Here is a 21843-nt window from a genome sequence, read left to right on the forward strand (position 1 = left end):
TTTGAGTGAGGAAATGGAAGCTTGGAGAGGTCCTACTGCCAGGTAGTGAGGAGGCCCTCAGGGGATGAGGAGCTGGGGTTCCTCCCTGCCCCTCCAAGGTTCCAAGAGTCAGCATGGTATGGCAGTCCACCATGGACTCTGGAGTAGACTTGCCTGGATTCAAATCCTGCCCATACCCCTTATAGCCATGTGACCTCAGGCAAATTACTTAGTCTCTATGCTTCTCCATTTCTTCATCTGTGTTGATAATGAAATGCTGGTAAGGATATGGAGTAAAGGGACCTCGTACACTGTTGGTGGGAATGTAAATTAGTACAGCCTCTATAAAGAACAGTATGGAGGTTCCTCAGAAAACTAAAAACACAACTACATATGATGCAGCAATCCCACTGCTGGGTATATACTCCAAAGAAAGGAATTCAGAATACTGAAGAGATATCTGCACTCCCAGGTTTACTGCAGCACTGTTCACAAGAGCCAAGATTTGGAAGCAACCTAAGTGTCTATCAACGGATGAATGGATACAGAACTTTTGGTACATATACACAATATTCAGCCATAGGAAAGAACAAGATCCTATCACTTGCAATACGGATGGAACTAGAGGACATCATGTTAAGTCAAATAAGCCAGGCACAGAAAGACAAGCTTCACATGTTCTTGTTTGTGGGAGCTAAAGATGAAAGCAATTGAACTTATGGAGCTAGAGAGCAGAAGGATGGTTACTAGAGGCTGGGAAGGGTAGTTGTGAGGTAGAGAAAGTGTTGGGGAGAGGAAGAGGGGATGATTAATGGGCACAAAAATATAGTCGGAGTGATCATATAGAATACAATCTGGTATTTGATAATGGTGACTATAGTCAACAATAATTTATTGTAAATTTAAAAATAACTAAAAGAATTGGATGTTTGTAACACAAAGAAATGATAAATGCTTGAGATAATGGATACTTCATTACCCTGACAAGATTTTTATGCATGGTATGCCCATATCAAAACAGCTCATGTAGCCCATATACATCTAATACACACCCATAAAACTAAATTTAAAAAGTAGGACTCACAGTAATTCAAAAAAAAGAAAAAAAAATACCAAAAATAAAATGGTGATAATGATAACAGTAGTTATCACATAGAACTTCTGAAGATTAAATAAGTCAATACTATATACATTGGGGTTGGCCCGTCACATGTTTTATAAATAAAGTTTTATTAGAACACAGCCATGTTCATTCAGTTATATATCGTCTATGGGTGTTTATGTGATACCGCAGAGGAGCTGAGCAGTTGCCCCACAGACCATATGGCCCACAAAGTCAATATATACTTACTACCTGGTTCTTTACAGAAAAAGTTTGCTGACCCCATCTGCATGAAGTGCTTATAGTAGTACAGCAGAGAAGTGTCACAGGGGCTCTTAATATTATTAAGCACTTGCCCCTGAGTCCCTCCATCAATGTCCCCCACTCTGAGAAAACCTGACTGCCTGACATGCATTTGCCTTCTCATTTCACCCAATTTTGAATTCATGGTTACACTGGACTATCTCGCACTAAACATTTATTCATTCGGTCACTTTTTGTAAATTATTTCTTGGCTAGGAATCTACATAGGCAGACACTGATAAGGAAACAAAAATGCGGCACAGTAGGCCCAAATTCCCCAGCCCCTGGAGCTCCAGCCCATTCTCCATCCTCAGCCCTGCAATTCCCCATCAACCTCTTTCTCCCCCTGTCCCTCTACCTCCCATTCCCAGCTCCAGAGCAGTGCCGGATGGAAACACACCTTCCAGGTGGCACCCACAGATCTGTGTTCTTTACCAGATCTCATCAGCGCCTCTCTGAAGCCTTCCTGGCCCTCCCAAGCTCATCTGTACTCTACCTGGAATAAGGTGGCAGGCCCAAATCATCTGGGGATGTAGTATATGAGGCCATTTGTAGTCTGGGAAAACATATTATGTTAGTTCGATGATCTAAACTGTAATTGCATCATCACACTTGCTGACTAGTCTCTCCTAACCCTCCTGCCCTTTATGTGACATTTGGCACTTCCTTCTTGAAACTCCCTGATCCCTTGGCCCTAAGGTTCTGTATTTGCGGTTCTCCTCCCAGCTCTGAACCACACCTCTCGGAGGCTCCTTGTTAGCATCCCACTCCAGGAGGATTTCCCAAGGCTGGGTCAGCCTTCTGCCCTTTGTTCTTGATTCAGCTCAAGAACTTCTCCTCATTGAAAGGATTCTCCTCATTAGAAAGGCTGCCTACTGCCACCTCAACTGCATTCCCAAATGCAGGTGGGTGTGCCTTTTATAAAAAGAGGCCAGGCGCACTGGCTCACAGCTGTAATCCCAGCACTTTAGGAGGCCAAAGCAGGCAGATCAGTGGAGGTCAGGAGTTCAAGAGCTGGCCAACATGGCGAAACCCCGTCTCTACTAAAAATACAAAAATTAGCCAAGTGCAGTGCATGCCCCTGTAGTCCCAGCTACTCAGGAGGCTGAGGCAGGAGAATCACTTGAACCCGGGAGGTGGAAGCTGGAGTGAGCTGAGATCATACCTTTGCACTCCAGCCTGGGTAACAGAGCAAGACTCCATCTCAAAAAACAAAAACAAAAGAAACAAAGACAAGTACAAAGAGCACAAACACTTGTGAATGAGCCTCCAGTGGCCCCTCGAGCTTGGCTGCACAGCCAACAGACAACAGTTTAGATTGAGCTTGGAATTTAGAAGGCTTTTCAAGTGAGGAGTGAACCTGGACTTTGCCCAGCTCCACCCCCCATTGGCATAAGGGTACTCTGAGGAAAGGGGAGAAACCTGACACCACCCTAGATGGGCTACAGAACAGAAATACCAATGAGTATTTAGAAACTGTGGCTCAACCTTGTGGTGACTTTGGCTACCAAAGGTCGGCATCATTCTAGTTGGCACCCACTTTCCCACAAATGCTCACTCACAGCTGCCTTTGTGTAAAGTTATATCTCCAAGGCTGATGACAGACGTGTGATATACTGCCAGCTGCCTACTGCCCGAGCTGGGAGGGCTGTGGCTGGGGCACGTGTTGTGAGAGGCACACAGGGTAATCCCCTCCCACCTGGCAGCAAGGCCGGCTCTGGCCCAGTCCGTGGAGGAAGCAGAGAGAGGCTTCCTGGGATCGGCTACCCCAGGCACACCCCAGGTACACCCCAGGTACACCCCAGGTGCCTGGACCACACACAGACAGACATCCTAGAGTCTGGCTTGAAAAATGTAGCCTTCGGGCTGTTGGGACTCATGGCCTGATCAGGGTAGCAGAAGAGGGAGAGCAGATGGGGAGCCCAGAGAGGAGATCCAAGAAAAGTAGGTAGAATTGGGGGAGTGGAATACCCCTGCCCTTCCCCGAACAACTGAGCCAGTCGGCTCTAGAAGGACTTAATGGATCAGGAAGCCAAGAGTTTCACTGTTCCACAGTGAAACCCACCAAAGTGAACTTCATGCAGAAACATCAATAAATAAAAGAGTATATAGAATACCTGTTCTGATCGAAGCAGGGCCTGTTGGTTTTGCTATGATCCGCAGGCCTCTGGAAGCTCTTCTGGCTAGTCCTGTAATATTGGGGTTCAGGGTGCCCTCAGCTCCCCTGAGAGGATGTTTCTCCAGGTTTTTAGTCTCCTGCTCTCTCAAGAATGAGAGAGGGGACCACAGCACAGTGCGCAGTAAATGCCGGACTTAAAAGTGTTTATAGAAAGTGATTCATTTAAAGACAGAAACAGGAGGAGAGAGAAAGAAAACAGCTAACTCTCATACTGAGTGAGAGAATCCAGAAAGATGGAATCCAGGAGAGAAAAGCAGCTTCCTCACTGAGTGAAAGGGAATAGAGAGAGATGGAGTTTAGGAGGGGAAGACAGGCTTCCATGAGAGATGTGGAAGGGGACTCCAGAGGGGAAATCCAGGAGAGAGAAAGATGGCTTCCACGAAGGGAGTGTTCGTGGAAGGGTACCCAGTCATGGAGTCCGAAGGGGTGTGGAAGAAGGGGACTTTTAACCTGGGAGAAACCCCCACCTTCTCTAAGACCCCTGGCCAATGAAAGCAGTTCTTTAGAACTTCCACTGGAGGGACTGACTTAGTTTCTTCCTGCGCCCACGAAGTTCAAACATAAATTGTCAAATCTCCTGGATGGAGAGAGATGGGAGGGAGGCATGGCGCTGGGAAGTTCTTGCCCTTAAAACTATGCCCCACTGTGGACCCAGAAAGAGAACACATTCCCTCAGTCCTAGGGGATCCACAGTTTGTTTTTTCAAAATAATAATAATAATAATAATGATAGTAATAAAACCTGACATGTATTAGTAATTTCCAGCCTGCACTTTACATACAGTATCATACACAGTTCCACACTAACCCTGTGGCAATACTGCTATCATCATCATATTCCTGATGAAGAGTCCAAGGCCTCAAGCTGTTAAACAACTTTCCCCAAATCACACAGCTAGTGCGTGAGCGCAGGGATTTGAATACAGACTTTCCGACTCCAAAGCCAATGCTCCTCACAGCTGGCAGAAAACGCACCACATCCCACTGGTTAGAGACCAGCTCCAGAGCCAGACTGCTGGGGTTCAACCCCTTCTGCCATTCACTTACCTGTGTCATCCCTTCCTCATCTAGAAAATGGGACAATATGGGAGGCCAAGGCAGGCAGACTGTCTGAGCTAAGGAGTTCAAGACCAGCCTGGGCAACATGGTGAAAGCCCATCTCTCCTAAATATACAAAAATTACCTAGGCATGGTGGTGCACACCTGTAATCACAGCTACTTGAGAAGCTGAGGCAGGAGAATCACTTGAACTCAGGAGGTGGAGGTTGCAGTGAGCTGAGATTGCACCGCTGCACTGCAGCCTGGGCAACAGAGTGAGATTCTGTCTCAAAAAGAAGTGGGGGGGAGGGACAATAATAGTACCTGCTACAAAGGCTTGGAGTTAAGATTAAATGGGTTAATCCACATAAATTACTATTACACAGTTCCTGTGTGATAATAAATAAAGCACTTAACCACCATGCACGTCCACCCTGTCCTCCTAGCCAGCTTTATTCAGTGCCGGTCACATGCAGAGGCCTGTGCCTTATTCTATTATGGGAGTGGGGCAGAGTGGGTTACCAGACAGCTCCTGTCCCAAGAAGTTTTCAGTCAACGTAGGGATCATGCGTATGCACAAAACTATAGCAGCAGCTCTCTGAGCAGTCAGGACTGCAGATGCCCTGCTAAGAATCTTCTCTGGAGCATGACGAAAATGCTGGCTTGGACACCTTACCCCAAAGGAAAAGACCTTTGTTTGGGGGACCCATTTGTTAGAATAGTTTAGCCTTCCTTGATTAATACACTTCAGTATCATGATCTCTCAGTAGCAACTAGAATCTGATTTTCTAGCAAATTCACAGGCTAGATTCCACAGCTCATGACAGTGTGAGGAGCACCAGTCAGGTCATCATGGCAGCTTCTAGGTCACTTTCTCCTATCTCTTGGAGCCCCGGGCTGGTGCTGGACCTGCTCTCTTCTATCTATACCCATCTCTGGGTAAGCATGTCCCAGCTCCTGGCCTTATCATGTATGGCTAACAATGCCCTGATTTCTATCTGTAATATGGACCTCTGTCCTGAGCCCCAGACGTGCTCTACTGCTCAGCCCATGCCACCACGCTTAACAGGCATCACTAACTTAACACATCCAATCCCCACCTACCTGCTCCTCCCATAGCCTTCCTCCATCTCAGTGAAACAGTATCACCAATCACCGCGTCACTTGGACCAAAAATTTTGGAGTTATCCTTGGCGCCTCTTACTCTCCATCTCACAACACCAAATCCCATTAAGTCTTCCTTCCCAACATATCCCCCATCTCCTCCTCGCCCCTGTCAGCATAATCGCCCTGGCCTAAGCTGCCACCATCTCCCCAGTGGTTACAGCATCAGTCTCCTAGCTGGTCTCTTGCTCTGCCTTGCTCCTTTACAGCCCACTCACAACCCAGCAGTCAGAGTGATCCTTTTAAAAACAGAAGCTATCTCTGCTGCTCCTCAGCTCCAAAGGCCCCATTGCACTCAGGGTAGAAGCCAGTGTCCTTGGAGGTCAGGTCCCTCCATTTCTCTGCCCCTCTTTTCTCTGTGTCCTCACTTCCTGGTGCCCTCCCCCTTGTCCACTCATTCTGGCAACACATTGCTTCTTCTTAAACAGCAGAAGAGACTTCTGCTTGCCTCCCCCTGCCTGGAATACTCTTCATCCTGATATCTGAAGGGCTTGTTCCTTCACTTTAGGAATCTGTTTAAATGTTACCTCACATGGGAGGTCTTTGCTGACCACCCTACATAGAAAACACACCATCCCTGGCAGACCCATCTTCTGCTGCATTTTGCTCCAGTGCTCTTACTACTGCCTAACATATTACTTGTTCATGTCTTTACTCTCTGTCTTCCCCTATCGGAATAGAGTATAAGCTCCATCACAGCAAGGATTGTTTCTTTGGGTACTGAGGTCTCAACACATAAAACAGTGCACATGGCTGGGAGTGATGGCTCATGCCTGTAATCCCAGCACTTTGGGAGGCCAAAGCCGGCAGATCACTTGAGGTCTGGAGTTCGAGACCAGTCTGGCCAACATGGTGAAACCCTGTCCCTACTAAAAATATGAAAATTAGCCAGGCATGGTGGCACAGGCCTGTAATCCCAGCTACTTGGGAGGCTGAGGCACAAGAATCGCTTGAACCAGGGAAGCAGAAGTTACAGTGAGCCGAGATCACACCACTGCACTCCAGCCTGGATGCCAGAGCAGGACTCCATCTCAAAAACAAAACAAAAAACAGTGCACATGATAGGTGTTTAGTAAATACTTACAGAACGACTGTAACAGCTATTCTCCAGAAAGCAAAATAGCCTCTCTCCTGCTAAGCATGGTTCTCACTGCCTAAACCTTTTCATTTCACCTGTTTGTAAGTCCTAAAATTCTACCAGTCCCAGCTGGAGAGGGCAAGGCTGGCTCATGATGGAAAACCTGGGGTGGGAGTTGGGGAGTCACTGTAAGGGGCGGGGAGACAGTGTAGCCACCTGTGGCTGGAGAGTAAAGCCTGAGCAATGCTTCCCTCTGTTACAGTAATGTGATGTAGCCTCTGGGGAGGTGGCAAGTGGGAAGCTTTAGCCCAAGGGTAGCAGGCACCTGGGAAAGAGGGGAATGCCAAGAAAAATGTATAAAGGTAGACCACTCAACCATCCAGTGCAACCAACATTTATGGGGCCTTCGCTTAGGTGCCAGGCATTGTACAAGGTGACCACTCAACCATCCAGTGCAACCAACATTTATGGGGCCTTCGCTTAGGTGCCAGGCATTGTACAAGGTGACCAGTCAACCATCCAGTGCAACCAACATTTATGGGGCCTTTGCTTAGGTGCCAGGCATTGTACAAGGTGCCAGAGATCTCAAATCCCATTTGCCAGAGTCCTTTCCAGAGACTTCATCATGCCAACACAATAACACAGCACAAAGCCAGTTTTTCCCTCTCAGCTCACTCTGTCCAATATTGATTTTAAACCTTTCTGTCCTCTGCAAACCTTGACTACTCCCTCCAGTCTCACCAGGAAACTCTACTTCCTACTGCACAGAAAAAAAACAGAAATCATCAGACCAGATCACCTCTATTTCCTGCTACCACACTGCGAATCTCCCTGCATGGGGCCCCTGCTCTGCCCCTTCCCTGCCAGGGTGGTGGCAGAGGTAACCTCTGAATTAGGCCAGTCTTTTCACCTGCCCTCCACCTCTCCTGGATTCCTGATCCTTTGGCCACTCCCCATATGAGCAGAGAACCTTCCCTGCTTACAGTCTTCACCCTAAGGCTGAGTCTCCCTTTCCTCAAGCTGTTGTCTCTGCCAGAAACATCTTTTCCTCTCTCCCCACTTCTTGCTGAGCTAAACTCATCCAAGCCCAGATGAAGCCTCACTAATGCAGCTAAGCCTCTGTGTGCCTCCTCCGTCAAGTTAGGGTCCCCCTCCCTTATGACATGCCCTTTAACCACCTGTACTGCTCTTTAACAGGACTTGCTGGGAATGTAATTAATTGTTTATGTAATTCCTCAGCACAGAGAAAGCAGTGGGATTGTGGCTTACCTTTCTCAAGGTGCTGATGCAGAGGAAGCACTCAAATATCTGAGTCAATTAATAGCTGCCACTTGGGGTGCCCATATGGGGTGCTAGATACCATAGGAGCTATATATGGGTTGTTCCACTTAATCCACACAGCAGCCTCATGTTTACAGGTACTCACTGTATTATTCATCTTCATATTTTATAGAAGGGGAACCCAGAGCTAGGGGGGTGACACAATGTGCTTGAGGTACCACAGCTGGCAACTGCTGGCTAGGGATTCAGGCTTGTCTACCATCAAAGCCACCACATCACACTCACGTCTTAGTCTCCACAGCTCACTCACTGCCTTACATAAAGGAGGTGCTCCATTTTAAGGATGGATGGAATGAGCAACAACATCATTTCCTTTGGTCTTCAGTCACCATTGAGACCTACGAGCAAGAATTACGATTCCTCTTTTCCCAATGAGGAAAATGGAGGTTGAGGGGTTCAAAGGGCCACACAGCAGTAGGAGGCTTGTAATCCCAGCTATGCAGGAGGCTGAGGTGAGAAAATCACTTGAACCTGGGAGGCGGTCGTTACAGTGAGCTGAGACCGCATCACTGCACTCCAGCCTGAGAAACAGGGCAAGGCCCTGTCTCAAAACAAAACAAAACAAAATAACAAAAGAGAAGGACCTAGAGCTATGTAACAAGGCTTGAACAGAATTGATGATGAGAAAATCTAGCGCTGCTGTTATGAGGTAGAAGGGATGAGGGCTAAAGAGGTCCACTTGTTAGAAAGATCCAGTGTAAGTGAAGTGAAAGGGAACTACTTAAAGTCATACATAGGCCCGATGGGAACTGTTAGTATCAAGGAAGTGAGGAAAGAGCTTTGTCTCTGGCTGTCCACAGCTAATACCTGGCAATAGAAACCTCTAAGGAAGGTCTGGGGGAATGGTACAGAATATTTGAGACAACAGCCCAAAGTATTGGTTTTTGAAATAAAACACCTTAACATAAGGAAATCAGTCTGCTTCCAAATAATCTACTTCCCATTCATTAAGGGTGACGAAAATCTTCATCTTTTTAAAATACTTTTGCTCAAGTCCAATATTCCCCCTCCATTTCTCCTGTCTATATCCCTCTCACTCCCTACTGAGTTATTCCTGGAATAACTTCCCCCAATGTGTTAATCACTTCTTTCATTCTGCATCTGCTTAGCATGTAAGCCTTTGCTTTATATTAAATTATTCTGCCTTTAACCCAGGGAGGCATGGTTAAGTTTTCCTAGGTTGCATCATAGTTATCAACCCAGCCTTTCCCTCAGAAATCCTAAAATCTTGAAGACAGAGGGACCTTCATGGTTGCTGCTTAGCTTAGCCCCACCCACCTGCCTCCATCCTCCAGGGCTAAGGACCACCCTAACAGAAGCCTCAGAACACAGCCTGGCTGTTCTAAGCCATTCACCCTAGTATGGGAGAACAGAAAGGGCTCTGGGTGGGGGCTTTGCATCAAGTCAACCTCATCCTGCTGTACCTTCACACTGGATCCCACTAAAGTAACTAACTAGTCTGCTCGTGGTGACCTGTATTTTTGTTTCCCAAATCTATTTTATTTCTTCCTGTGTTGGTTCTCTGCCAAGCACTACTCTTCCTCCAAAGCTGCCACTTGCTCTGCCCACAAGTCCTGAAAACTAGAATCCTACCATTGAAACCTGGACCATGGGGCCCCAGCCTCCGAGTCTACCTACCCTCCCTGCCTGCCAAGGACTCATCCCAGCTTATGTCCCCCATACCCTGTCCCGGCCCAGCTTCTCTACCCTGGCCCCTGAGGTCTACCTGTTCCAGAGATTGCAAAGGGGCAGCAATCATCTAGTTTAAATGATGGTCTACTCTGACATACAACAGTTCTTCTGCTGGTTTTTAATTTAAATGTGAATGCCTTTAGGCTAGGCATGCATTTTCCAGCTCCCCAGAAACCCACAATGCTCTGTGGCTATTAACCACATGGAAGGAGAAAACCACTTTTACTGAATATCTGCCAGACTCCAGGGTCCGTATATATATTGACTCATTTAATCTTTCTAGCAACACCAAGTGGCAGACATTACTATTTCCATTTACCTGTGGGAACACAGACACTATGGAAGTTGGGCAACTTGCCCAGATTATACAACTACAACCAGCAAATCATAAATCCAGATTTGAACCCAGGCCCACCAGATTCTGAAGTCCACACTGTCTCCACTATACCATTAGTGAAAGTAGCAGGTCTTGACTAGGCTATGTGTGAGGGAGGCTCCTCTGCAGCCACGTGGAAAGGCAATCCAAATCCAGCCGAGGGCCCAGCCTTGGCCCCACCTGCACCTGCAGGACAGAGAAGGACAAGAAGCTGGAGGTCAAGGAAGGGAACGCTGGTGGGGACAGGGTGGCAGCCTTCAAGGAGATAAGCAATAGCTGCAGCGTGGGCTGGTATGGGCTGGCGACTGAGGAGTATCAGGTCCTGGAAACCTACACTGGACAATCAGAGCAGCACAGCAGTTGCAGGAGTGAGGAGCAAGGGCAAGAGCTGGACACTCCAGAAGCTCGCCAGTGAAAGAAAGAGAAGAGGAACTGAGGAAACATCAAGTTTTCTTATTAACAGGAAACAGCTTGTGGGTGAGGAAAGGAGTCTTCGGGAGGGAGGGATAGAGGGAACCTGCCTCAGAGGGATGAGGAGAGAGCTGACTTGGGAGTGTAGGTGGAGAAGGTGCTCTCACCTTGATCTGGAGGAGAGCACTTCCTCCTTGAGAGAGAAAAAAGAAGCCATGGAAAAAATTCAGGAATGTTCTGAATTGGTAAGGAGGGAAGTTGATGGAGCCTGTGTGTCAAGAAATGAGACATGGGGCTCTGCTGAAAGTGAGTAAGATGGCAGCTCTCGCTCCACGTACATATCCTGGGAGTACATTTACTGGGCTTTGTCACTTAATACTGGGTCTCCAAGACCTACACATCACATGGGTCCGGCACAGTACACAGACCATTTGCATGTAAACTGCTTTTACTATAGCACAATCCAAGCATGCACCACCGCCTGCCTCCAGGAACCAATAGGCAAAACCTGCTCATCACTGTCACTGTGAACAGACTGAATTCCTCTGTCTGGAAGGGGAAATGAGTATTTTCACTTTTATATCCTGCCTGGTCCTCAATGCCACTTTTTCACAAGATAGGACTTGCTAGAGGCCATATGGGTCAAGGCTGCTGTGTGATCCTTCAAATAAAGCTTTCCTCTGGGCAAGGCAACAAATTCATGCTGGCCCACTCCTGGGTGGCAGCAGCAGCAGGGGCCTACCAGCTCTGAGGACTGCCTCTGCCCTGCAGCGTGCTCCCCTCTGCCCCAACACACACAGATACTCACCTGCTACACCTCTGTGGGAGCTAGAACTCCTATCCAGAACCCCCAAAAAGGCCACAACCTAGGCAGAAAAAAAGCTCTACAGAGATTGAGTCAGCCACTGACCCCTGATCAGTGACAAAGATGTCAGGCAGCTTTTGATGAATGTCTTGCTAGTTCTCTCATCCTCCTCCTGCCCAGAATCCTGGCTTCCTTTAGTTAAGATACTATGGGAAATGCAAGGAATTGGAGAAAGAAGACTTGGGATTGGGTCCTGCCTCATACCTACATGCTGTCAGGTCTTTCAAATCACTTCTGAGCCTCAGCTTGCAACCATGTAAAATGGAAGGAATGGCACGTGCCTCTCCCTTCTCCTGAGGAGGTAGTGAGAGATTCATCAGATGAAATGGGCTACTTGTGAGCTGTACAGTGTTATTCTAATTTCTGGATCTAAGCAAGTCCTGCTGGGAGCTCAACCTGTCTCTCCCAAGCCTACCCAGCACTTGTCCCTGGCAGCCCAGAGTCGAAGGAAGACAGCACCCTGAATGAATTCAATTCAACTCAGCAAACATCTGTTTAGGCCTACTCTAAGCCAGGTTCCAAGACACACGTGAAAACAGACATGGGTCTTGCCCCAGGCTTGCCTGGCTGGGCAGAGCTAACAGAGTGAATGCCTGTTTCCTGTGGCAGTTAGGTCAGAGTCTCCAGCTGAACTTTCTCCAACAGAAGCATTATCAGAATCTGGGTTCCCATGCTGATCCCTCTGACTGAGGAGGAGGTGGGCAGAAATGGCTGCCTGCAAAGCCAGGGTGAGGGGCCTGGAGCAAGGGAACCAGACACCTCCACGCTCTGGGCCTGGTCCAGTAGTGGAGCTCAGGGGCCTATTTACCCTATCAGTGCTTCATCCTCACAATCTGGGAGATGTAGAGAATAAGCCTGCTCAGACTCACGAGGGCATCATGGAGGACAAAATGAGAACAAAACGATGAGAACAACGAGAAAATGCTTTGGAAAGGAATGAGCTTTACAAACAAAGAATTATTTTTCCTTCAAGGTCCCCCACAGTAAAGTTGAGCTAATCACAGAAGGTTCGTCTCAATACTGAGGTGCCTTTCCCATTGCTAGCCTCACAGGACTGACTCGGAGGCATCTAGCTTCCCCACTGTGCCAATCATCCCCACTGAAACACCCCAGTCCCTATCTATAGTTAGGATGTTCAGTGGACTGCAGCTCTTTTCCACATTCTTTCCATCACCCTACTACCCAAGTTGACTGGGGACTCAGGTGATGCCTGCTGACGGAGAAAAACACCACCTTTCTACCTATGGCAACAGGCCTCAGCTCAGAGGCGGTGGGAGGAGTCACCTTTGCCATCACTTCCCTTGCTCCAGATGCTGGTGCAGACACTTCCTCCTGCCTCTATCCAGGACCCAGGGATCTGAGAGTTGATCCATTCCATAGACTTACAACAAAAACAGTAAATGTAAAAAAATCAAAAACCTTTACAGGAGCTAGGCGTTTTCCACCTCCATGTTACATCCATCTTTCCTGCAGCAATTTCTGTCTCTCTAGTTCAAATTAGAGTTAGGAATGGAAGTGTTTCCACCCAAACCATCAATTACATTAACACCCCTGTTTTCAGCTTTGTGAGTATATAAGGCAGAGCAGCTGCACTGGGATTTGAGAGGTCCTAGCCCAGCCTTTTGCTGCCTAAAATTATCTCACACACACCCAGAACTGTTCTATTCCCAGAAATGCTTCAGCTAATTCCTCTGCATCTCAGGTCTTCCAGAACCCTCTTAAAATGCAAATATCTCTGGAGGAAACAATCCTATTCCATTGGCCCCAGCCCAGTTCTCACACAGCAGCTGCCCAATCAATATTTACAGAATTAAACTAGTTACCAGATGCCTATCCTCACCGGAGGTGGGTCAAAGCCCAGGGCTGTAGAGTGTGGAGGGGCAGCGCCAGCAGGGAGCTTTGCCTGTTTTCACCAACCTCAACGCTCGCCTAGGGCAGCTCTGCCTGCCACAGCGAGATAACTGAGTTCTCATGAAAGTAAATCTGAAATAGCCAAATATGGAAACTTAGCAGGAGGAGGCAGAACGAGCAGAGAAAGTCGCCCGGCCGGAGTGGCCCAGTGGGACCCGCAGCAAGCGTGTGGCCCTGATAATCACCAAAAATTCTCAGAACCACCAAGATCCTGCAGAACAGGAACAAGGTGGAGACAATCTGGTACGGAGAACTCAGAATCTGCGAATTTTCTGGGTACCTCTGAGCAAGTCCTTTCAACTCTGGGAGCTCTGGTTTGCGTCAAGGCTCCTCAGAGCTCGCCTTCTGGGGAGGGGGTTAGCTGCTTTCTAAAGGAAGAAGCGCAAACCAACAGCTGGTGGAGGCTTCCATTCCTTGCAATCCTGAAGTTTCATTCTGGAGTTGCTTTGCTTGGAAAGCCCTGCAACGGCGGAGGGTGCCTCCGGGTGCGGGAGGGGCCCGGGCCTGGTCTGAGTGCGGCTGTGCGGGGCGTGCCTGAAGGTCCTCCCCGCCGGCGCATCCCAACGGAACCCGGCCCCTCCGGTCCTCAGCCGCCCTCTGGACCAGCTCCCCAGCTCGGGACCCCCGGTCTCTGCCCTTGCCACACCTCTCTCCCAACCGCACCCGCTCTCCCCGGGCCGTCGGCGGCCACCTGCCCCGCCGGTCTCCCGCGAGCTGGGGCCCCTCTGCCCCCCGCTGCCCAGCCGCCGCCTCGCGCCCTCCCCGCCGCCAGCAGGCGCTTTCGGTTTCAGAGTAACTCAGACGAGGCGAAAAGCGCTCGTCGCTGTCCCCACCCCGGCCCTTCCGCCGTGAGGGTGCCCCGGTCGGCGAACCGCCGGACTCACGTGGGGCTGGGCGCGCGGCCTCCGCGGGGCCAGTCGGCAGGCGCTCGGCTGCTCCGGGGCTGCTCCGGGGCTGCGGCCCGCTGGGCGGCAAGGCGGGTCGAGGCCTGGGGCGGGGCCGGCAGCGGGCGGGGGAGGGGGCGGCGGGGGGGAAGGGGCGGAGTGGGGGTGCGGGCGGGCGCAGGGGAAGGGCGGGCGCGCAGGAAGGGGTCGGGCGGAGGCTGAGGCCGTCACGCAGGCTAACCTACCCGCTTCAGAACCCTTAGTACCTACAGTCCAGTCATCTGGTTTCCCTCGCGTGCGTTTGAATTGTGGAGGTCCTACTCGTCCATCAGGCACGACCAGGCTCAGCCAGTTCTTTCCTGCATTGATCCGTTTGCTCAAGGCCTTCAGATCTGGCTCGAATCAGTCCTTCCCGGACATTCCTTCACGGTAGCACAAATTTGCCAGCCCTCCTCTTGCTGTTGCCCTAGCACTAGCAATCTCTGAGAGTTGTAGAGCTCCCGGTTACATCCAGGGTTGGCTTCCCAAACATTTCCTATGGTCCTCAAAACAAGCTGGGGGAAGGAGGCCTGGTCGTCCACATTTTACAGATGAGCTCTCTGAGGGCCAGAGCAGCAACGTGGAGCGACGTGCCCAAGGTGAGACATATGCAGCAGGCCCCGCAGCTGGAACTGGAATCCAGGTCTCTGCGCTCTTTCTTTCTTTTCTTTCTTTCTTTCTTTCTTTCTTTCTTTCTTTCTTTCTTTCTTTCTTTCTTTCTTTCTTTCTTTCTTTTCTTCCTTCCTTTCTTTTTTTTCTTTCTTTCTCTCTCTCTCTTCTTTCTTTTCTTCTTTCTTTCTGACGGAGTCTCGCTCTGTCGCCCAGGATGAGGGCAGTGGTGCGACCTTGGCTCGCTGTAACCTCCGCCTCCCAGGTTCAAGCGATTCTCCTGCTTCAGCCTCCCGAGTAGCTGGGACTACAGGCGCACGCGGCCCCACCCGGCTAATTTTTGTATTTTTAGTAGAAACGAGGTTTCACCGTATTGGCCAGGCTGGTCTCAAACTCCTGACTTCGTTAGCCTCCGTGCCCTTCATTTCCACTCTTAAATACAGGGCTCTTCCTTGCACCATATTCTCTCCAAGGGCAATACATTCTCTATAAATGAAATGGATCAAAATTCTAATTCTATCTTCCTTTACTTTCAGTTAGGAAACCATGGGAAAAGTACTTAACTGCCCTGAGTTTTCGTTACCATAATCATCAATAAAAAGGGGGAATAATATATACCCTGGGAGTCTACAACTCAGATGTGCACAGGAGCTGGGCAGGGAGGGAGGCAGAGGTTGTGGTCATGGAGAAAGGAGGGGGGCCCTAGTGCGATAAAGAGCAGATGGAGGGTCTAGTGGAGCAGCTACCACCCAGTTCCAGCCTTTTGTTACCTGATCTCTTATTTCTCAAAAGGGCCGGAAATCCAGATCCAAACCTTTTGGGTGGTGAGTTAGAGTAACCACTCCGTGGGGGAGATGCACTGGTGGGTGTTTCTTTGGGACTTTAGATCCGTCTCACCATCTTCTTGTGAGAACTAAATGAGACGGCGCTCCTTACACCTGACACAGAGTAGGTGCTCAGTGAACCTGAGTCACCCTACCTGTTCTGCCACATGCTATACTTGTGTGTGTATGTGTGTTTTGAGAGGTTCTCACTGTGTCACTTAAGCTGGAGTGCAATGGCATGATCACAGCTCACTGCAGCCTGGATCTCCCGGGCTCAGGTAATTCTGCTGCTTCATCCTTCAGAGTGGCTGGGACTACAGGCACACACCACTATACCCAGCTACTTTTTTTTTTTTTTCCAAGAGATGGAGACTTACTATGTTGCCCAGGCTGGTCTCAAACTCCTGAGTTTAAGCAATCCTCCCAGCTCGACCTCCCAAAGTGCTGGGATTACAGGTGCGAGCCACTGCATCCCACCCACTTTCTCTTACAATTGCCTGCTTCTTGCCTGTCTTCTCATTACTTTCACAGCATAATAAAGTTGATATGTTTTTTAGAAGTTATATCTCCTTTCACTGGCTGGGACATCAGTGTCTAGTATGCATATGTGCAGGTATGCTCAGAGTTTCTGGTACTGTCACTGACTGATTTGCTTCTGTCTCCTACTCCTCTCCCCACCAACTGAATAAAGCAGTCAGTTGTTCCAAAAATGACATCCAAGCTTTAAATATGATGGAATCAAAGCCAGGATAGAGAAGTGGATCTTTACTGTGGTGGGAAATGGGAGCCACATAACTCCAGGGCTAAGAGTATAAGTGGAAAGGTAAAGGAATTTTAGGTGGGTATTAGTCAGAAGTCAATGACATAGTCCCAATTCCCTTGTTGATCATAGAGTGGAATTGAATCCCATATGTACTTAAATGCACATATAAAGAAAACATTAAATACCTTCAAGTGATAACTAACGTTTATTAAGGTTTTGGGGGTTTTTGTTTGCTTTTTAGAGGTGGAATCTTGCTCTGTGGCCCAGGCTGGAGTGCAGCGGCACGATCTCGGCTCACTGCAACCTCTGCCTCCTGGGTTTAAACGATTCTCCTGCCTCAGCCTCTCGAGTAGCTGGGACTACAGGTACATGCCACTACGCTTGGCTCATTTTTGTATTTTTAGTAGAGATGGGGTTTTGCCATGTTAACCAGGCTGGTCTCAAACTCCTGATCCCAAGTGATCCACCCACCTCAGCCTACCAAAGTGCTGGGATTACTGGCATGAACCTCCGCATCTGGACTATTCAGTTTTATATACCAGGTACTGTGCTCGGTGTTTTTTTCATATTAACTGATTTAATAATCAACTCTGTTTTATAGATGGAAAATTTTATCTATTGAGCAATTTGCCCAGAATCACAAAACTCTTAGTTTGAGAGGCAGAATTTGAGTCTAGGAAGTCTGGTTCTGGTACTCCTAGCCACCACAGCACCCTGTCCCTCAAAGAAATGATTGGTGTGAATTCAAACAAAACAACTTTAAGACAAAGACAAATTTAGTACTTTTAGTGTTTTGAAAATATTTGCATTAAGTTCAACATTATACCTAACATTAAACAGAATCCAATCTTCAAACTAAATTCAGCTACAAAATAAGACCAGGGCTGAACTATACACTACAGTTTTATTTTATGCAGAAGGAAAGGGCTAACCCTTGCATTTGTTTCTTCTAGACGCCATAAGATTGCCTCAGACGCCTGAAGACATAGATTTCGGCTGTTTAATTTACTATGTAAATATGGATGACAGACTGCAGCCCTGGCTGCCAATATAAAGATGGTGCTAACGGAGAGGTGAGGACGCCACCTACTGGAATAGTAGATGGATGCATTATCCTCCTCAGGCTGCTCCTCTGTGACAAGACTGATCAATGTAGTGAGTTAGCAGGGCAGCAGTTCATACTTTCCATCACCTAGAGATCAGTGAGATCAGATAAGGAGGGAAAATCCTCTTCTTGGGCCATAGATTGTGCCATTGACTTCGCTGCAAGTTACAATGGAAAGTCTTTGCCTGAAAAAGAACCACACACGGAAAATGTGATCTACTGTAGCAGCAAACCACCCCCAGGCAAAATGCAAACCTCAGGGTCCTGTGCACAAACACTCAGCTTGCTCACTAAGTAGGTGTTGTATTGAGGCAGTACATGGATGACTGGTCCCTTTGCTTCCTTCAAATAACCTTTAGCCTAGATCTGCCTGTCAGTGGGCTGACCGCCACAAGAAGAGAAGCAGGGAGTACTAGGATGGGGCAGGGAGCTTCTCTTGGGACTGCTGTAAAATTTTTTAAGCCTCCCTTTGTAAAAGAGCCTGTGTATGTGCATCCAGCAGCTGCACTTTTAACGTAGGAGCTTAAGAAAAACTCATGTTTTTTTATTCTACTTTGCTTTACTCTATTGTTATTGCTATAGGGTCAGCACCAGTTTGAAAAAAGCAGACCTGTACAGTACCTATGGCCATATATTCTGTATTTATTCCAGGGGATCCCCTGTTTGATACATAAACACACCCCTCCTTATCCCTGTTCATGGTTTGTCTGATGGTCGGCTATTTCACTGAAGAAATGAGATTTTTATTGTTTTTAAATTAGACCTCCTGTCTTCATTGTACGCCTGGCTAAGTATGAATTCTGTCCTCTTCGACAGTGTCTTTAATAAGATTCACACATGCAATTCCTATCACTACTAGGAAAACATTTTAACCTATTAATTCTGCATAATCACCAGAAGGCATTACAATATAGATTTAAAATTTATTATTTAGCCTTAGGAATCATGAAGTAAGATCATAGGTTTGATTGGCACAATTTGGTCTTGGATTTTCTAATAGACTGATACCAAGGAAAACCATTTATTCGGTATCTTTTTTTTTTTTGAGACGGAGTTTCACTCTTGTTATCCAGGCTGGAGTGCAATGGCGCGGTCTCGGCTCACCGCAACCTCCGCCTCCTGGGTTCAGGCAATTCTCCTGTCTCAGCCTCCTGAGTAGCTGGGATTACAGTCACACGCTACCATGCCCAGCTAATTTTTTGTATTTTTTTTTTTTTTCCAGTCAACCAAAGGGACACTTTATTGAGGCTCCAGGGCCATGGGGCTTGGGCAGGAGACTGTCCTTCCAGGAAGTAAGAGGCTTATTTGACCTTCTTCCTGGGCGCAGGTTGTTGGTGTGGCCACACTTCCTCTTGCGGCAGTTGACAGCACGGGGGGTGCAGGCGAGCATAGCACTTGCGGCAGATCATCTTGTCGCAGTTGTATTTCTGGGCCAGCTGGCGGAGGGAAGGCTCAATAATGCCACCTCGCAGGCGCAGCACCGGGTGCAGGGTGGACTCTTTCTGGATGTTGTAGTTTGAGAGCGTGCGGCCATCCTCTAGCTGTTTGCCGGCAAATATCAGACCCTGCTGGTCAGGTGGGATCCCCTCCTTGTCTTGAATTTTGGCTTTGACATTCTCAATAGTGTCACTGGGCTCGACCTCAAGGCTGATGGTCTTGCCTGTGAGGGTCTTCACAAAGATCTGCATCTCTGCGTCTGCAACTCGGTCGCCTCGCTCAATTTTTTGTATTTTTAGTAGAGACAGGGTTTCACTATGTTGGCCAGGATGGTCTTGATCTCTTGACCTCGTGATCCACCCACCTGGGCCTCCCAAAGTGCTGGGATTACAAGCCTGAGCCCCGTGCCTGGCATGGTATTTCTTTTTTGATAATGGTGCCTACTCTGGCCTGGCATGGGGGCTCACACCTGTAATCCAAGCACTTTGAAGGCCAAGGTGGGTGGATCCCCTGAGGTCGGGAGTTCAAGACCAGCCCGAACAACGTGGTGAAACCCTGTCTTAAAAAAAGAAAAAAAGAGAATCGTGCTTACCCTATATAGTGAGATTTCAAGCAATCATCTTGTAACCCTGGTTAGTCACATCTTCCATAGAAAACGGGACAGAGGCCGGGCACGGTGGCTCACGCCTGTAATTTTGTATCAAATAGGAAAATACTTTTAGGATTCGTCCATGTTTGTGCATAAGTCAATAGTGTTTTCTTTCTTGTTGTTGAGTAGTATGAATCCGTACGTCACACCATGCATAAAAATTAACAAGATTGGGGCCAGGCGCCGTGGCTCAAGCCTGTAATCCCAGCACTTCGGGAGGCCGAGGCGGGTGGATCACGAGGTCAAGAGATCAAGACCATCCTGATCAACAAGGTGAAACCCCATCTCTACTAAAAATATAAAAAATTAGCTGGGCATGGTGGCACGTGCCTGTAGTCCCAGCTACTCGGGAGGCTGAGGCAGGAGAATTGCTTGAACCCAGAAGGCGGAGGTTGCGTTGAGCCGAGATCATGCCATTGCACTCCAGTCTGGGTAACAACAGTGAAACTCCATCTCAAAAAAGAAAAGAAAAGAAAAGAAAACAGGACAGAGGCATTATGAAGAAAGGCATAAGCTCAGGAATGGCCAATCATGGGAATAAAACGCAAAGTTCAAGGGTCTTTGACTCTAATCACACCTCTATATTCCATGACCTTGCCACTTCTATCCTCTGAAATCCCATACTACTTTCTGTTGGCACAAATGAGGGCCTCTCATTGTGATACACCATCTGGGGCTGCTGCAGCTTTTGTATAGCCCTTCCAGTTCCATATTTCTTTTTCATTGTTTAAACAACTTTAGTGATGTACTTTTAATAAGATTCACCCAATTGATGAATTTTAGTAAATGTATACAGTTGTGCAACAATGAAATTTTAGAACAAATCCATTACCCCCATGTCCACTGGCAGTCAGTCCACACTCCCAGCCCTGGCCTCAGGCAAGAGATCTCTTTTGTCTCTATAGTTTTGCATTTGTTTTTGAAAACACAAATAAATATGTAGTATTTTGTATCAAATAGGAAAATACTTTTAGGATTCGTCCATGTTTGTGCATAAGTCAATAGTGTTTTCTTTCTTGTTGTTGAGTAGTATGAATCCCTACGTCATACCATGCATAAAAATGAACAAGATTGGGGCCAGGCACCGTGGCTCAAGCCTGTAATCCCAGCAATTCGGGAGGCCGAGGCGGGTGGATCACGAGGTCAAGAGATCAAGACCATCCTGATCAACAAGGTGAAATCCCGTCTCTACTAAAAATATAAAAAATTAGCTGGGCATAGTGGCACGTGCCTGTAATCCCAGCTACTCGGGAGGCTGAGGCAGGAGACTTGCCGGAACCCAGGAGATGGAGGTTGCGGTGAGCTGAGATCGCGCCATTGCACTCCAGCCTGGGTAACAAGAGCGAAACTCCGTCTCAAAAAAAAAAAAACAAAAAAAAAAAACGAGATAGATCATAGACCTACACATATGAACAAAACTATACATTTCTAGAAAAAAAAAGTATATCACCAAAGAATGATCCATTATAGAAAAAACTGTATTGATAGACCACATTTTGTTTATTCCCCAACTGATAGACATTTGGATTATTTCTAGTTTTTACAATTATAAATAATGCTGCTGTGAACATTTGAATACAAGTTTTTGTGTGCACAAACATTCTCATTTCTCTTTAGGTAGATACCTAGGAGTAAAACTAGTGGTTTGTATTGTAAGTGTACATTTAATCTTTTAGATATTGCCAAATAGTTTTCCAAAGTGGTTGTATCATATTACATTTCTACCATCCATGTAAGAGGATTTGTTTCTTCACATCCCGGACAGTCTTTTTAATATTAGCTGTTCAAGGGGGTGTTACAAGTAGCTCAGTGTGCTTTCACTTTGCATTTCCCTTACGACTAATGATGTGATCATCTTTTTATGTACTTATTTTCCATTTGCATATCTTCTCTGGCAAATGTCTATCCAAATCTTCCACCGCCCCCCTCTTTTTGTTCTATTATTGATTTGAAAAAGCTCTTATATTTGACTTGTAAGAGTTCGTTATATATTCCGGATACAAATCTTTGATCAGGTATATGTTTTGCAAATATTTTTTCCTGATCAATGGCTAAGCTTTTCATTTTCTTGTGTCTTTTTAAAAGAACATTTAAA

The 21843-nt window shown here is 47.4% G+C and overlaps 1 protein-coding gene, 1 long non-coding RNA gene and 1 pseudogene across 26 annotated transcripts in view; 1 reads left to right on the top strand and 2 right to left on the bottom strand.

The window, feature by feature from the left end:
- The window catches only part of TRAF5 (TNF receptor associated factor 5), a 46825-nt gene extending 31902 nt beyond the window's left edge, over nucleotides 1-14923 (bottom strand). For 4 of the 25 annotated variants that reach the window (XM_078356632.1, XM_078356629.1, XM_078356626.1 and 1 more), the window contains exons 1-2: nucleotides 14323-14428; nucleotides 10324-10437 (exon numbers count right to left, since the gene is read on the bottom strand). Coding sequence is in view for 2 of the 25 variants with exons in the window: in XM_078356623.1 (XP_078212749.1) it covers nucleotides 14593-14603 (11 nt within the window). In the remaining 23 variants the exon portion in view is untranslated. Of the gene's footprint in view, nucleotides 1-3501; nucleotides 3520-10290; nucleotides 10438-13350; nucleotides 13470-13718; nucleotides 14429-14567 lie in introns of those variants that run through there. The other 21 variants (XM_078356630.1, XM_078356625.1, XM_008985272.6 and 18 more) reach the window with 11 other exon arrangements.
- Nucleotides 14786-17634, top strand: LOC144580361 (uncharacterized). The gene is made up of 3 exons (XR_013529742.1): nucleotides 14786-14960; nucleotides 16799-16922; nucleotides 17511-17634. It is a non-coding gene; the product is annotated as an uncharacterized LOC144580361 (long non-coding RNA).
- Nucleotides 17635-18869: 1235 nt separating this feature from the next.
- Nucleotides 18870-19380, bottom strand: LOC100391547 (ubiquitin-ribosomal protein eL40 fusion protein pseudogene; annotated as a pseudogene).
- Nucleotides 19381-21843: the final 2463 nt, after the last annotated feature.

This window comes from Callithrix jacchus, chromosome 19 (genome assembly GCF_049354715.1).
Source record: "Callithrix jacchus isolate 240 chromosome 19, calJac240_pri, whole genome shotgun sequence".
NCBI classification, from domain to species: Eukaryota; Metazoa; Chordata; class Mammalia; order Primates; family Cebidae; genus Callithrix; species Callithrix jacchus.